General features: G+C 36.2%; 1 protein-coding gene across 18 annotated transcripts in view; it reads left to right on the forward strand.

Moving 5' to 3' along the window:
• The window catches only part of MYT1L (myelin transcription factor 1 like), a 304,512-nt gene that overhangs the window by 239,265 nt on the left and 49,886 nt on the right, over positions 1-15,361 (forward strand). For 12 of the 18 annotated variants that reach the window (XM_077782400.2, XM_021551206.4, XM_021551208.4 and 9 more), the window contains 5 exons: positions 4,296-4,543; positions 6,809-7,045; positions 8,724-8,845; positions 9,208-9,270; positions 9,769-9,837. In XM_077782400.2, coding sequence (XP_077638526.1) covers positions 4,296-4,543; positions 6,809-7,045; positions 8,724-8,845; positions 9,208-9,270; positions 9,769-9,837 — 739 coding nt within the window. The remainder of the gene's footprint in view (positions 1-4,295; positions 4,544-6,808; positions 7,046-8,723; positions 8,846-9,207; positions 9,271-9,768; positions 9,838-15,361) is intronic. The other 6 variants (XM_077782403.2, XM_077782404.2, XM_077782405.2 and 3 more) reach the window with 1 other exon arrangement.

Below are 15,361 nucleotides of genomic sequence, written 5' to 3' on the forward strand. Positions count from 1 at the left end.
TGAGCCAGGGGGTCTGAGGGACAGTGCATACCTGTGACTGATGCTGGATAGCTGCTGTAGGGGGCTCGTGTGTGCTGGGAGCAGCAGAAGCCTGTAAACGCTGGGGCGGGTTGGCTGCCAGCAAAGGCTGCTCCATGGCTTTGTTCCATACTCCCGGCTGTGCTGGACACAGTGCACACTTCACCTGGTTCCAAGTGCAGTTTGGCCAGACAGACCTGCCAACATGGTCCCAGAGGTGGGGCCTGACTTCAGTTCTTCTTTTCCCTGTTAGTGATTTTTATGAAACCTCTAGGATTCGCATCTCTGAAATTTCAGAACTACTCCAACATACTTGGCTTAAATTGGCTCAGGAAAATCAGTTGAATTCTTAGAATGATGAAGTAAAGTCCTGGGCACACTGAAATTGTTAAAACATTTTGGCACTGACTTCCAGTGGAACAAGGATTTTGCTGATAGTTATTGTAAATAACTGAATATGAAAGAGATTTCAGGAAGAGATTCTTCACTTAAAAGAGCCACTTCAAAGCCACATAGTATTTTTAGGTGGTTTTGTATTTGCATATTAAAAAAAAAATTATTATTGCTACTAAAGTCTTTATGGAGGTCCAGAGAGCACACCTGTTATGTATATCAGTAAAGCATGTTTATATAAAAGCAGATTCAGTTCTGAAAAGTCATCCTGAGGAAACCAAAAGTACATCTAAGGTTTTGGGGTGAATGTGCAGGTAAACTGCTTTAGTTCTGACTATATGAGAGAAGTAGTCTTAAGGATTTGAAAAATCAATAGCTTCACATGTCAATTCTTTTTTAATTGCCAGCTAGTATAGTATTTTCATCATCAGAGATTATATCTTCAGTGAGGGTAGAGTTGGGAGTGACATAAACATAAATAGCTTCTTTGAGTTGTTTCCTTGATATTTTTTTTACAGTATGGTTTACTAAAAAAAAAAACAGAAAATGTATACTTTGGATTATTAGGTGACCTAGTAATTCTTGACAATTTTTTTTTTATTTTTGGGCTTGTTTTCCCTTTGAAACCAATTGCATAGCGTATTGGATGCTGGGCTTATGGTATACGGCAGTAAAGATAAGAAAAGCTGGACACAGCAGGCAGTGGTGATGGCAACACTTTCAGTTGCTTAGGAGATGGCAGGAATTGTTGTCATCCCACCAATAGGCCTGGGTCGTTCTATCAAAACACTGAAAAAATGTTGTGAGTGGGATTCATCTGACCATATCCAGAATTTTGTAATATTAGCATCAACAGCTGGGTTTGGCACCCCTTTCAGATTCAAGAAGAAGAGTAGATGCTTCTCTGATTTAATTCATCTTTTCCTGAAGTGCTTGTTTAAAACTGGTCAGGTGAATCATGGCCTGAAAGTTCCTATTTTTTTCCACTGACTTTATAGGAAGCCTGTAATGACTAAGTCAGGTACCTGAAATTAGGTGAGATGAATCTTTTATTGTACAAGTCAAAAAAAGTGTTGAAACCATAATTAATTTACTAAAACATGCAGTATTTAGACCATACTGGGGATGAAGGTGCCTGGGCAGAACTGAATTCCACTCCAAATACCTTCCTTTTGTCTTGTTGTGTTTGGGAATCTCTCCCACTCCCCCATTGTTAATTAGTCAGAGAAGCCTTTAGACTTTGAGAGGTTCTTTGTAATCAGCCCCTGGGCATAATCTGATGGAAGCCCAGTTTGGGTATGCAGCTGGTTAAATCTGTGTCTGTTTTTAGTGGGGAAGGTGTTCTTCACATTTGGTTTCGCTCTGGGTTACAAAGCATAGATGGACTGCAGAGCTTCATAAACCTGGTGCCACAGGGGTGGGCATTGTATCAAGCAGAGCTATCTGATATTGAAACAATGCAGCTTTCCCTTCATTAGTCAACAGATTGATTTTATTCATTAAAAATGTTTCTCTGAAAAGCTAATGTGAAATGAACAGTCTGGGTTATGTGACTCATCTTCAAATGTACAGCTGTAGTAAAGTTAAGATAACCATGGCCATTTCTCTCCAAGTAAGTTTTGCTTAAATTATTGGTAATCTGAAACCTAATAATTGTGTAGCATGCTTATAGCACTTTACATCTTCAAAGTGTTTTGCAAGTGAATCACAACACAGCTAAATTTTAGAAGCAACTTTCTGTTTGTAGAGAAAATTATTTCAAGGGATAATGTAGTTTGACCAAGGCCACAGAGGAGTCCATATCAGAGCCTGCATGAGTTTCTGATGGTTAGTCCTATGTATAAAAGCTGCCTCTTTCCCTCCCTCTCTTTAGCACACATTCTCATATATATATATATAATTTCACATGTAATATGTCTCTTATGTCTGTCTAAATGTGACCTGCTATAACAAGACTAACATTGTCTGAAAATGACAAAAGTCTTATTTGTTTCTATGATTTTTGAAAGATCTAATTTGGCAAGTTCAGTGGTACAGAGTGCTAGCTGTGTTAACATAACACAGTAAAAATTGAATTATTAAATTACTTGCTTCCTCAAGTATAAGAAAATTCTTGCGTGTCTTGGATACTGTAGCAAAGTAACAATGGATAAATGCTGAATTTTTAATGACCACCACTGACTACTATATTAATAATGATACTCTTGAGGAACAGTTCACAAATTTATTATTAGTGGATAGCCTGCTAGTGTAGTGCTACTATGTGTTCAAAACAAAAAAAAAATGTGATGAATGTTTAGCATTCACTTCACTTAAAAAAAAATCACACCCTGTGCATTATGTGGCTTTCCTGAGAAAACTCCATCTGTTATGATTTAAGTAAAACACTATTTCCTTTGCAGTAAAAATAATGCCATGATTTTTTTCAGTTCTTTAGAGAAAGGAAGATGTCATAAGCTCTAGCAGAGACATTTTGCTTTCAGATTCTTCTTTTGAACCCTGTCTGCCTACCAAAGCAGCCATGGTTCACAAATGGGCTGTGCTCATGGGAGCAGATTATTATATGTATGTCTGTTCAGACAAATACAAGTGAAGAGCCTGGCATTTAAATGGAGCCCATCACGGAAGAGCTCTGTCTAGGGCCTGACCTTTTTTGTATAGATCTCTAATCAGCATGCTAGTTGGTTATTGTTACACTGTGCTATAAGGTATGATCTCTGCAGTATACATTTCCATCTTAAGGGGTAGTAGTTGCTGTAATATGCATGGATGTATCCTCTGACCTTGACTTTTATTTTTTTTTCCGAAAATACATAAACTTACACATTTTGGAGACGAGCTCATACTTTCTTACATTTTTATAAACACTTTTTAAACAGCTCATCTGGGAAGAGGGTTGGGGAAATAAATGGGCTAATAGGGCTGCTTGCCCTTACTGCTCTAATACCTTTGGTTGCAAGGAGCATTACTTAAAAGCAGCATCAGTGCTGCCTTGTGCTTAGATAGGCTGGACATGAGCACTGGCAGTGCTTTGGCTCTTCTGTGACCACCTGTGGCTTGTGTCAGTCAGAGCACAGATGGGCATCACTGCCCCACAGTGGGAGCAGGGAGGGGTGTCTTTGGTCCTTACTGGTTTTATGAAGAGGTATAGGTGCTCAGGTTGTTTGAATGGGGAGGGGGGATTTTTCACTTGTACCTGTTGTTGCCATATAAACAGCCATTGCTTCTGCCTTTGTGCAAGTCATGGTAAAACTAACACATGACAACCACCTTTTTTCTACTGTCGTGCTCCTGTCTTTGAGGTGACCAGTGCCATAATATTTGCCAGTGGTGTAGGAGGAAATAAAGCTTTTAGGAAGCATGAGGTGTTTGAGGACATATGGGTGGTGCTGTGGCCCAGAGGCCAAGCTTATCAGCCTTGCAGTGGGTTTGATCTCCAATTAATTCTGGGGAGTTCTAGGCCTTAAACTAACAGTTCCTCATGTAAATAGGAAAAGGTCCCATAGTGTTTCATTGCCTGACATTAATAAAAATGAATGAGCTGAGCAGATTGTACCTTATGTCTGACTATATATGTGGGGTAAAAGCAGTGTTTGTGTTTTTATTGTTTTATAAATCCAGTCTGTTTGTCAGAACAATTCATGATCATGTCATGCAGATTTTTACAGGAGGTTATTTCATGCAATTTCACACATGTAGCATATAAAACTCACAGACAGAAATCAAGAAATACAGCCATCATTCTTATTGCGGGCATTTTTTTTTTTTTTTGGCATTGGTTACTGTTCCTCATTATAAATTTCACCTCCAGCAGTTTGTTTTCCTCTTCATTTATGCAGAATGCTCCTTCTTTTGAGTCATCCTTGTCATATTTCTTCCCACAGCTAAACGCTACTGTAAGAATTCAAGTCCAACCAGCAGTACAACAAGCAGTTATGCCCCTAGCAGCAGCAGCAATATGAGTTGTGGTGGAGGCAGCAGTGCCAGCAGTACCTGCAGCAAGAGCAGCTTTGACTATACTCATGACATGGAGGCAGCACACATGGCTGCTACTGCTATTCTGAATCTCTCCACCCGCTGCAGGGAGATGCCTCAGAACCTCTCCACTAAGCCTCAGGATCTCTGTGCAAGGGTAAAAATCAGTAAATCTGTTTGTTGATGAAGATTTCTCTTAACTGTACTTGCTCTGCAGCCCTGATTGAGAGAAAAGCTTTAGTAAATGTTGCCTTTTTTTTCCCCCCTCAAAATGAACATAATCTGGTGGCTCTGCTAAAGCAGGGAGAAAAAATACCAAAAGAAAGATACAAATTGCTCACAAGTATTGCAGGAAATCATGATGGTTTTATAAACTAATGATACTGATACCATGTACTCCTTTTTTAAATTTGTCTCTTACTGTAATTATAAATGATGTTTGGATTGCTCAAATGGTACTAATTTCACTACTGTTTAGGTATTGTTTGGGGTTTTTTTTTGCAAAATGCAAATGTTCATACATTTGGCAAAGGGATTAAGATTTAACTCTGCATTTTCATTTAAAAGGCACAAATGGGACCTAAGCTTGTAAGATTCAGTGCAGAGAAATCTGTGGTGCTGTATGTTACAATTTCTTGCCTGTCTGTGATACCAGAGCTTTTAAGTCAATGCATAATATATTTGAAATGAACCAATCCTCCAGCACAGGTGACTTCAAATGTGCATAATAGTCTTGTGGAGTGACTGCTGTTCTGTATGTCCATATAAAATAGCCATACAGATAAAAATAAAAGCTTTTGTTATTAAGCTTTCTGTATTAAGAAAAAACAGTGTGCTATTAACATTCGTCAAAGATTTAGTAGATTTCATTTTTAACTTTAAAGTTTTAGCTCTGATAATTGTTCAAAAATGAGTATTTAACATGCACAAGCAAACAGTACAGTGCTGCCTACAGGAGACCACTAGATGGCTGAGCAGACAGATGCAGTGCAGAGGAAACATTTTTATTCTGCTTGTAGAGAGATTTTGAGCTGGCAGACATGTTCTCTTCTTCTCCTATAGACAAAGGTTTGCTTTCTCTTATTGTGCAAACCACCTCATGTTATGATCATTCATAACAAACTAAGGTTGTAGCAGTATTAGTAATAATCACGCTCTAAGACAGAATGGACTTTGTTTTCAAAACTGCTTTTTATATTAATTGATATTAATTGATACTGTTCAAGAGGGAAATCTCTTTCTCTCATGTAAATAAATGCAGTTCTTCTCTATTCAGTATGATGGGAGAAGTTGGAATACAGTGCTAAAAATCTTCTGAAAGGGCCTCTTTCCTAATGTGTCACTATATTGCAACCGAAGGAATAAGTCTGAGAAGATAAAAAAAAACTTTCTAAATTAAATTAGCCAGATATCAGCAATTAGATATAAGCTTTAACAAAACGCAGTATTTCAGAAAGAGAGATTTGCATTTGCAGTGGTTTCCTGCAGCTCTGTTGTTACTCAAGAGGAAGGAAAGTCACCAGACATAAAAGGAGTCAGTCAGAGTCACATTCATTTCACAATGAAACCAAATTTCTCCTGGAACACTTCATTTTTGGAAAGATGAGGGATTCTCTATGGGCATTTTTATCTTATCTGTCCTTAGTTTTTAAATTTTGTGTTCATTTTAAGATATTGTATTTCTCCTTATCTAGTATAATAGTCAACACTTGTTTGTTTCTGCAAGAGAGCCCATACTCATCCCATTTTTCACAGTACCAGTTGTCACAGAAATTGGAACAAATTATTATCAAAATAGGTACATGAATTGTTAATACGTGTTCATCTGCAGGGAAGGAGCTGTGAAACTTAAATGCATTTCCTCATTGACAAATGGTGTCCAAAAGGACTTCTTTTGGTACCCTACCTCCCTGTTTAATTTTCTGACATTATCTATTCAAGCACTGACTACAAATGTAAAAGAAAAAGAAACAAAGGTTATTTAATGTTAGCTGTTTTTTGTTTCTCCAATCACCCAGATGCATGCCATGACTGAAAACAAGAATTATGCAGATGTTACCTCAAAGGGTACTTCACCTGTCACAGAATAAATCAAGAACATAAAGACAATGGCAAGAAAATACCTTTAGAGCTTTCTCCTTTATGTATCGTATTTTGCACTTACATGCTGGGTGGCAAGAAGGGTACTGAAGACTCTCCCCTTTCCCCCCAAACATCAAATTAGCCATTCAGGAAGAAATCTACTTTAACAGCATTAATGTTGTGTAACAGCATCATGCTATGTGTAGGAGGGGGCTCAATGCTTACAATCTATACAGGAATGGAAAAGCATTTTATCATTCTGCTAGGCAATCAGATTGAAGAAGAGGTAGCAGTTTGCCAGTGTGAAGCTGAATTAACAATATTTTTCTTATTTTGACAGAATCCTGATATGGAAGTCGATGAAAATGGGACGTTGGATCTGAGCATGAACAAGCAGAGGCAGCGAGATGGCTGCTGCACCATTTTGACCCCACTGGAGCCAATGTCCCCACAACGACAAGCCGTGATGAACAACCGCTGTTACCAACTGAATGAGGGTGACTGCTGGGACTTGCCAGTGGACTACACTAAAATGAAGCCAAGTAGGATAGATGAAGATGATTCCAAAGAAATTAATGTATGTCTTTTTCATCTATATAGTTCTTGTTGCAGTCTAATTTTGGTAATTCATTACTTTTCTGGAATTTGGAGGGAAATAGGAAGCAAAATTAGTATGTGACAAAATGGTGAATTTCTACAAAAAGGAATTTTTTGCTGGTTAATCTTTAGGACTATATCATACTGGCACACATCTGATCTGTGACTAAGTTCCATAAGACAGCATTTGAACCATGAATGTGAATCATGTTTTCTAACAGCATCATCTTGTTAACAAATATTTTCTGCAGTAAAGATGTTTTGCTGTATCCAGATTATGTTACTCTGTATAAGCAAGTTGACATAAGCGTGCAGTACTGGGATAATCATCACTGAAGACAAGATATTCTCCCGAATTTGAAAACCATAAATGATGTGCTATTTAAAAGCATGTATTACTTAGAAATCAATTTAAACAAAGTAGCAGAGCAAATGTAAGCTTTCAACTAATTTTCTAGATTACTTATATATTCTTGATAGCTCTGTGTAAGGGCCTGCATTAATGAAATACTTTTTTTCAAAAATACAAAGGAGAGATATAAGAAATCAGTGTTACTTTTCTACTTATAATACCAAGACAGCAGCAAAACCCTTTAAAGAGAAGAGGCAAATAAAGAAAATATGTCAATGAATTTTTATTGCTTTTCAAAACAGAATAGACAGGACACTGAAGAGGTCTGCTGACAAAGTTCAGTGATGCTGCTTTTTCTGTCAGGCTTTGACACTTATCCATTCTGCAGCTTCAAATCCTGCACTCAGTTCAGTTTAGTTGTTTGAGGACTTCTACTTGGTTTACAGCTAAAAATCAGGCTAATCATTTGTGTTTAACACATCTCTTGCCAATTTAATTAAACCATAAAACTATTCTCAGTATCTTTGAAATATATAATGAAGTGGGATTTTCCCTAGATAGCCCGAATGCATTCTAGCTTTGGTGGTACAGTTTTGCTATTAATTTCACTGAAGTTAGCAGGAAATCTGTCACTATCAAGGAAATGTGAGGTAAAGCAGCATGTTTTTTCCAAGTAAGAACTCCCTACTTTTACTATGTTGTTTATAGCACCATCTGCAGGAATCCTTGAATCCCTGCATTTGGCCACTGCATTCCTGAAATAGATAGGCTTAAATTTCGGAACATCACTAAAGTTAATTACAAATTATATCATTCTGTCTTGCCAGACAGATCCATTGAGATTTGTCCCAGACTGAGATGCTGTGTGTAGATGTTAAGATTGCTTCTCTTTCATCTTTGAGGTGTTCTAAATCCTTTAAAATGCTACTTAAGATGGCTTTTTGATGAATAAGATACTGCATTTAGTCATCTTTTTTGCATTTCCTCTCTCATACATTGACTTTAGGGAAAAAACCTGAGTCTTTAAAGGAAAATAATATGACAGCTACAGAAAAAGCTGGAGTTTTTCCTTTGTCTTTTTCTAATTAAATAAATTATATATTTCACATATTGTGAAGTCTTAATCAAAATATTCAAATATTATTCATAAGTTTAGTATGTGAAAGAATATAAAATAATTTCATTAATTTTCTCAGTCAGAATAGGATAAGAAGGAGATACCATCTTATGACTCTACTTTGCATTATTTTGTGCAAGTCGTGACCTTCTCTAGCTGAAATTAATATATATATATATTTGCCTGTAGCCGGAAGATTTGGATCCTTTCCAAGAGGCACTTGAAGAAAGAAGGTATCCTGGTGAAGTTACAATCCCAAGTCCTAAACCCAAATACCCTCAATGCAAAGAGAGCAAAAAGGATTTAATAACGTAAGCATAATGTGAGGTGAAATTATTTATCTCCTTTTAACTTTTTCTCTCTTTGTCTTTTTTTAAACCAACGAATACATATACGCCTTGCAGTATGAGCATGCAACATTTGCAGCATATAAATGTTTCAAACTGCCAGTTAAGTAAAGTGATAAGCTAACGTGTATTTGCTTGTTCTTAATGATGCTATATTGTATGGAGACGCCATTTTCATTTAAACCTGTTCATTTTGCAGCTTTTCGATTAGGATGCTTAAAACCCCTTGCAGTCATTGCAGCTAAACTGGAAACAATGAAACTTTTAAAAGTTTTTTTTTAAACATACTTACTATTTTGGCTGTTTTTGTTTTTGTTTGGTGGCAGATGTCCAACACCAGGGTGTGATGGGAGTGGTCATGTGACTGGTAATTACGCCTCACATAGAAGGTGTGACTTCATTTTTTTCATGGTGGATTCTGTCTTTTCAATTTATTGTTTTCAGCTTACCTCAACAATGCTGTCAAAGTAAAACGTTGAACTATGTGTTAACCCTTTGAGTAATATATGTTGATCTTAAAAGCATGCTAATTTGTGTGTTGTATAAACGTCTTTTATTTTTAAATAGATTACTAAAATTTCCAAAGTATTCCTTAAGCATTTAAGTAGTTAACCCAGGAATCTCCAATATTTTTGTTATATTTTTCTAGTTCATAGAAAAACAAACAAACAAACAAGAACATTTACAGTATGTAATTTTGGAAGTAATATTGATAACTAAATATATTCAGAGGGTTAACTATATTACAGAATTCAATATTACAGCACTTGCCCCATCGCTTTTCTGCATTACAAACTTTTACTTTTTAATTTTTATGTTGTGTTTGTTTGACAGCGTTCAGTTAATAAGAAGATTAACATACTTGTATGTCCTGCCATGTCTTACAGTTTATCTGGCTGTCCCTTGGCTGACAAAAGCATTCGGAGTATGCTGGCCACAAGCTCACAAGAACTCAAGTAAGATATAAAGAACAAATATTTTCTTTATAAGTATTTATTTGACTGCAAATTGTGTAAAGTTTTATCAGAAATTAGAAATGCTGTCTGGAGAGCTGCTGCAGAAGGGGCTGATCATGCTTGGAACATGTATTGAAGTCTCTAGAAATTCCATACAGAGGGGCTCTGTACATAAGTCTGTTGGCCTAGTATGTCCTTTTGTGTGTCTGTTAGGCGACAGGGATGGACAAAAGACAGAACTTCTGGAATTTGATCTTAATGTTTGAATTCCTATTCAATTTTTTTCTGAACTTTGAGTTTGCTAGTTAGAACAGAAAATTCCCATACAGATGTGAAATCAGACTGATGAAACATTTCTGATTACACAAGCAGTAAAGCATTGCAGTTTCTCAGACACAGTTGGAGGGAGAACAATTTGTTTTTCCCAAACGCTTGCATAATTTTCCCCAGGTTCGTATCATTGCTACCAGCCTAATGCATTTTCTCATGTGACTATGTTTTTTTAATGTTTACTTAGTTATCCCCTGCTTAAAACAAGTTCTTTACTATTCCTTTCAGTTCTTTGGAGTAACAGTTTTGAATGATGAATGTTAGAGAATCATGAGACATAGCTTTGTTCTGTCTTCCTGCACATATGCTCTACTGCAACTCTTTGTGTGGAAGAACTATAGCACATATTAGTGCTATGACAGGGCGGTGCTCCTGAGCTGGTGATTTGGTTAAGATGGAAAAATGTTCACAAGAAATGAGGAAAATTCAGTAAGGAAAGTATGAATGGATATCACATGCTGCCATACTGCTTAGCAGTACTCTCTTTTACAAACCATTTCTTGAGTTCAGTACATATGCTGATTTAAAAAAACCAAACAACTCTTGATGTAAACCATGGGAAAAATAAGAAAGCAAGCATGAGAAAACTGCTGGAGTAAAACTGATCTCTAGTTTTACCTAATCTACTTGCTAGAGGTAAACAATACATGCAAAAATTACAGCTGATTTCCCACAAAGTAAAAAATAATGTTTTGAAACTATTAGTTTAGGTCATGCTGATATATGCTGCCAGAAGAATATGTGATATGCAAAAGGGGATGTAAATGAAATCAGGGTAAACATTTAAGTATAGACAGAGAAAGTCACGCACACCTCAGAGAAACTCAGATTTGGACCTGGATTTTGGGTTGGGATGGGTCAAATACTAGAAGTTAGAGGAAATATAAATGCATAAGCAAAACACAGCAGAAGACTCTTGAGGCAGCATGAATATTTTAAGCAAACCCTTTATAAGGTTTCTACTTATCTTAGGAAGCTGTTTCTGAATTACTTCATCTTCTCTGCTTTTCTCAAACATCTGCAGTCAAGGCTGCCAGGTAGAAACTAGGAAGAAAAAAGTCCCAAAACACCTAAACTTGAGATCCCACTTCTATGTCATGCCACTCTCTCTACTTATTTCAAGTTTTTCCTAAGTAAAATGCAACATTAAGTTAAAGTAATATTTTTAGTTTTAAAATCAATTATTTATTATTCATTAGCATAAGTTATTAATCTAGCAGTTATCATTATACCAGTTGAGCACATAAAAATCTGTTAAGTTTCAAAATGACAGAATTTTAAGCAGGCTTACTTAACTCAGTTCTCCTTTATATTTGCACTATATGGCAATTCTTTGTTTTCTGATCATATATTTTTCCACAGGATAACAAAGTAAATCATTGCACAGGACAGATAGTAGTCATTGTATAAGCAACTGATTAATTTCTTCTCTTTTCCTTTATTATCCCATGTGAGGCCCTGCCTGTTATTCACTCCAGTTTTCTCAAACTGCCTTCTGAAGATAGACTTATTCATTCACTCACACATTTGTCACTACCATCACATATGAGTGTTTCCTAATATATTTAGTTATTTAGTTATAAAAGAATTTTGTTTTCATCTGTGGTTATACTCTGAAGTAAATAGGGTTGGTACTATCTTCATTTTAAAACAGAAATTTAGGCATATAATTTTGATTGCTCACTTGGATACTTTTAGGACTCAATTTGTCAGTTCTTCACTGAAGTAGAAATTGTAGAGAACTGTATATGTTCAAACCCTTTAATTTGCTTTGAGTTATGGGAATTTAGCAGATCTTTGTAATGTAATTGACCCTTTGTGAAAAGGGATGTACTCTGCAGAAAAAGCAGGAGAGTCCAGTTCCAGAGCAGCCATACTGTCCTTTCTCCTATCCCAAAACTCTAATCAGTCCAGCTTCCGCTTGGCCCATTTACTCTGTCCTGTTTTTCTTCATCATTTTTTTCTACATTGTTCCCTGTCTCAAGCTCCCTTGTCTGATCAGCCTATCTCCTGCCTTCATCACATTTATATTTTTATTGTCCTCTGTCTCTACATCCTGTGAAGTTGGTACAGAGACAGAAATAAAGCATCTTAGCATTTCCCACATATATTTCAAAGCAGGGAAGTAGGAGTCCAATGGATGGCAGCGTCCTTTACACAGCTCTCATTTATGCTCTTCTTGTCTGCTTAAGATGGAAGAAGGTGTGATCATGTAAATGTAACATGCATGCACAAATCAACTAAACCAAAGCTACATAAGAGAATTTGATTTTGAAATTTTTGAACTGTGAAGTCCTCAATTTACATTGTGTGTGAGGTCTGGGAGCATAATTTCCTTGTTTCTAAGACAAGGAAGCAGAAAAGAAGCAGAAGTTCCATAATATGGGATACTACTGGCCATCTGTCAGGCCAACAGCCACCATGGGATGTTTTGGTGTCTGCTCCATAGCCTGGGCTGCTGTGTTAGCAACTGCAGTAGAAGCTTTAGTGATCTGCATGGACTGGCACCAGGAGGAGATGGGGAACATTGCTGGGATGTTTCACACACATTTGCTGACAGTGGAGGAGTAGTGAGAATCAGTAACCTTGGCTCCTGCTCCAGGCTGTAGAGGGAAGTGTATACACATTTTTTACCTATAACACAAGCTGAGATCCCTTTTGTCCTTTCCCTACCAATCTGTACTCTTCTCATCTCTTCTTCATCTTTTATTTCTTGTTCAGGTTTTCAATGTATTTTTTTCCATTCTTCCGCAAAGACTTCAGCCTTTGTAAAATTCTTGGCAAATACTTGTTTAATGTTTAGAGTACAGAGAACAATTGATAGTGTAGCAGAAAAACTGATAGTGTAGCATAGGAATCATATTTCTGGACTGCATAATTTGGAAAGATTTAATACTTTCATGGCTTTGCCATGCATCAGATATTACACATGTGCTGGTAAAGCTTTCATATCATATTTTACTGATACATGATCTCTTTGTGTGTATTTTACAACACATACAAATAATGTATAATGTAGCTTCCTAACTGGAATTTTGCTAACACACTATTTTTTTCTTTTTTGTATTCCAACTAAAATACAAAATAGCAGACATTTCAAATAATATTCATTAATAATATCATTCACAATCAAAATAATATAAGGATCCTACAAGGTTAGAGAAATGTTTATTTTGCGTAACAGTCATGCTTATTGTATTGCCATTTGGAAATTCTGGCTCCAAGATTCCGTTACTCACATTTCCTGGCTCTCAAAATAATAATGTTGCAACTTTCAATTAAATTGTTCAGGATCAGTCCTTTTCAACCATGCTTCTCATCTGTAAGGGTTCTTGCTCAGGTTTACCATGCAAGTTGCACAATTTTTCATTTTCATCCAAAGCTCAAATAGGAAAGTGAGAACCTTTGTGCATAGTTTGTCAGCTAACTAAAGCATTTACAGCCTGGTTAGTGATCTCCAAATAAGAGGACAATATCTTCTGCTTTGCTAGGGGAAAAAAAAAAAAGGTTGACAGCTTTAAAGCTTTCTGAAGAAATCAGTATCTGGCAAGGAACCAAACTTTTCCAGTATTAATATTTTGGTTATAGTACTTGTGAAAAGCAACTAATTTTTAAAGGACCTAGGAGCACTATATTGATGAGTAAAGTTAACTATGATGGGAAAGCAGTTAACAGCCGTTAACAGCAGTGACAGTTACCAATATTAAAGTATTCATAAATTAAATTCAGTGTGATCTTATCAAGAGGCCTTTTTTGTATCAGTTTTCTTTATTTATTCCTTATCATAGCAGTTTTTTCTAACAGTTATAATTGCTTCTAAACTATAATAACATGGTGGAATTATAAATACTGTTAAAAACATCATTTTGAAGCATTTTAAATCTTATTCAAAATAAGGAAAAAAAACAAAGAAAATCCAAAGCGAAAATTAATTATTGTTTTAAAAGGACACATTTTGTTAAATCAATCCCAACTAAAACACAGCTGACCGACTGTGAGAATTTCTACTTGGTGTCCTTTCAATGTGGGAACCTGTGAACCCAGGTACCAGAAACTCCCAGAAAGTTACAAACTTATTTCTAGTTAGTGCTACTTTGATGTAAAGATAATCACAGTTTTTCAAAGGCCACAGATATATATATACATATATACACATGCATATATATATAGATACATATATATATATATATATACATATATATATATGTATGCATATATATATACATACAAACACACACACACATATACGTATATACCCTAAGTGTTAGCTTGGTCTACTGTGGAGCTAAATATCCCATCCTTAACATCTACCCTTGTTGTCTTGGGTCAATTTTCTGCCAGAAAATCCCATTATAGCTTATCCTGAAGAATCTGATCCTCAGGAAGATTTACAATTTAACCAGGTGCCTTCAAGTTTGGATACTTCCTGATACTGTTGTGGTATAGCCAGTCTTTCAGTCCTAAAACATCTGTGGATTTTCTTGTTTTCTGTGGTGGATGTTTTTTGGTATTTCCTATGGAGAGAGTAGTGCAGCCTCCTTTCCCTCACTACAATGAAACCTGAGAGCTTTTGTTTCCCACATCTCTTCTTAACTCAAAGTGATGAACTCAGTCCATTTTTGCCAGTTTTCCACAATAAAGAGTTGGAATTTCTCTGCCTTCATCTCCTTTCCGTGTCATTCTGCCACAGTGATTTCCATATTCTTGGTGATCTTCTGCTCTTCCTCTTAACTTCCTTTCACTCATCTCCCTGTTCCTAGAGGTGTCACCCTGGCAGTGTTCACATAGAAAAGTGAACTTCTCTGAAGCTCTCTGGGTTAGCCATGATTCTTCTTGAAAAACAACTCCATGCAGTACAGTGTTTTCATGATAGCATGGATATCCTTACCTCATACTTCTAGGAAAACTCTTCTGTATTGATATATTATCTATTATTTATTTCTACTCATGTGATTTTACTGCAATTTCCTCAGCAAGAGATGTGAAGAAGAGGCATCCTCCCAGAAATGGAGAAACTTCTGTTGTCTTTAGTCTGATGAATATAAAAAAAAAAAAAATACTGGAAAAGAGTAGTATTTTCCTCCTTGCTGTAGTCATCTGGTTAAAAATAGGCCATTTCAAATATAAATTTTAAATGCAGAGACAAAAATTATTAGGATATATTAGTAAAACACCACAGTAACATTTCCTTGTT

Source organism: Lonchura striata, chromosome 3 (assembly GCF_050655825.1).
Source record: "Lonchura striata isolate lonStrDom1 chromosome 3, ASM5065582v1, whole genome shotgun sequence".
Classification (NCBI taxonomy): Eukaryota; Metazoa; Chordata; class Aves; order Passeriformes; family Estrildidae; genus Lonchura; species Lonchura striata.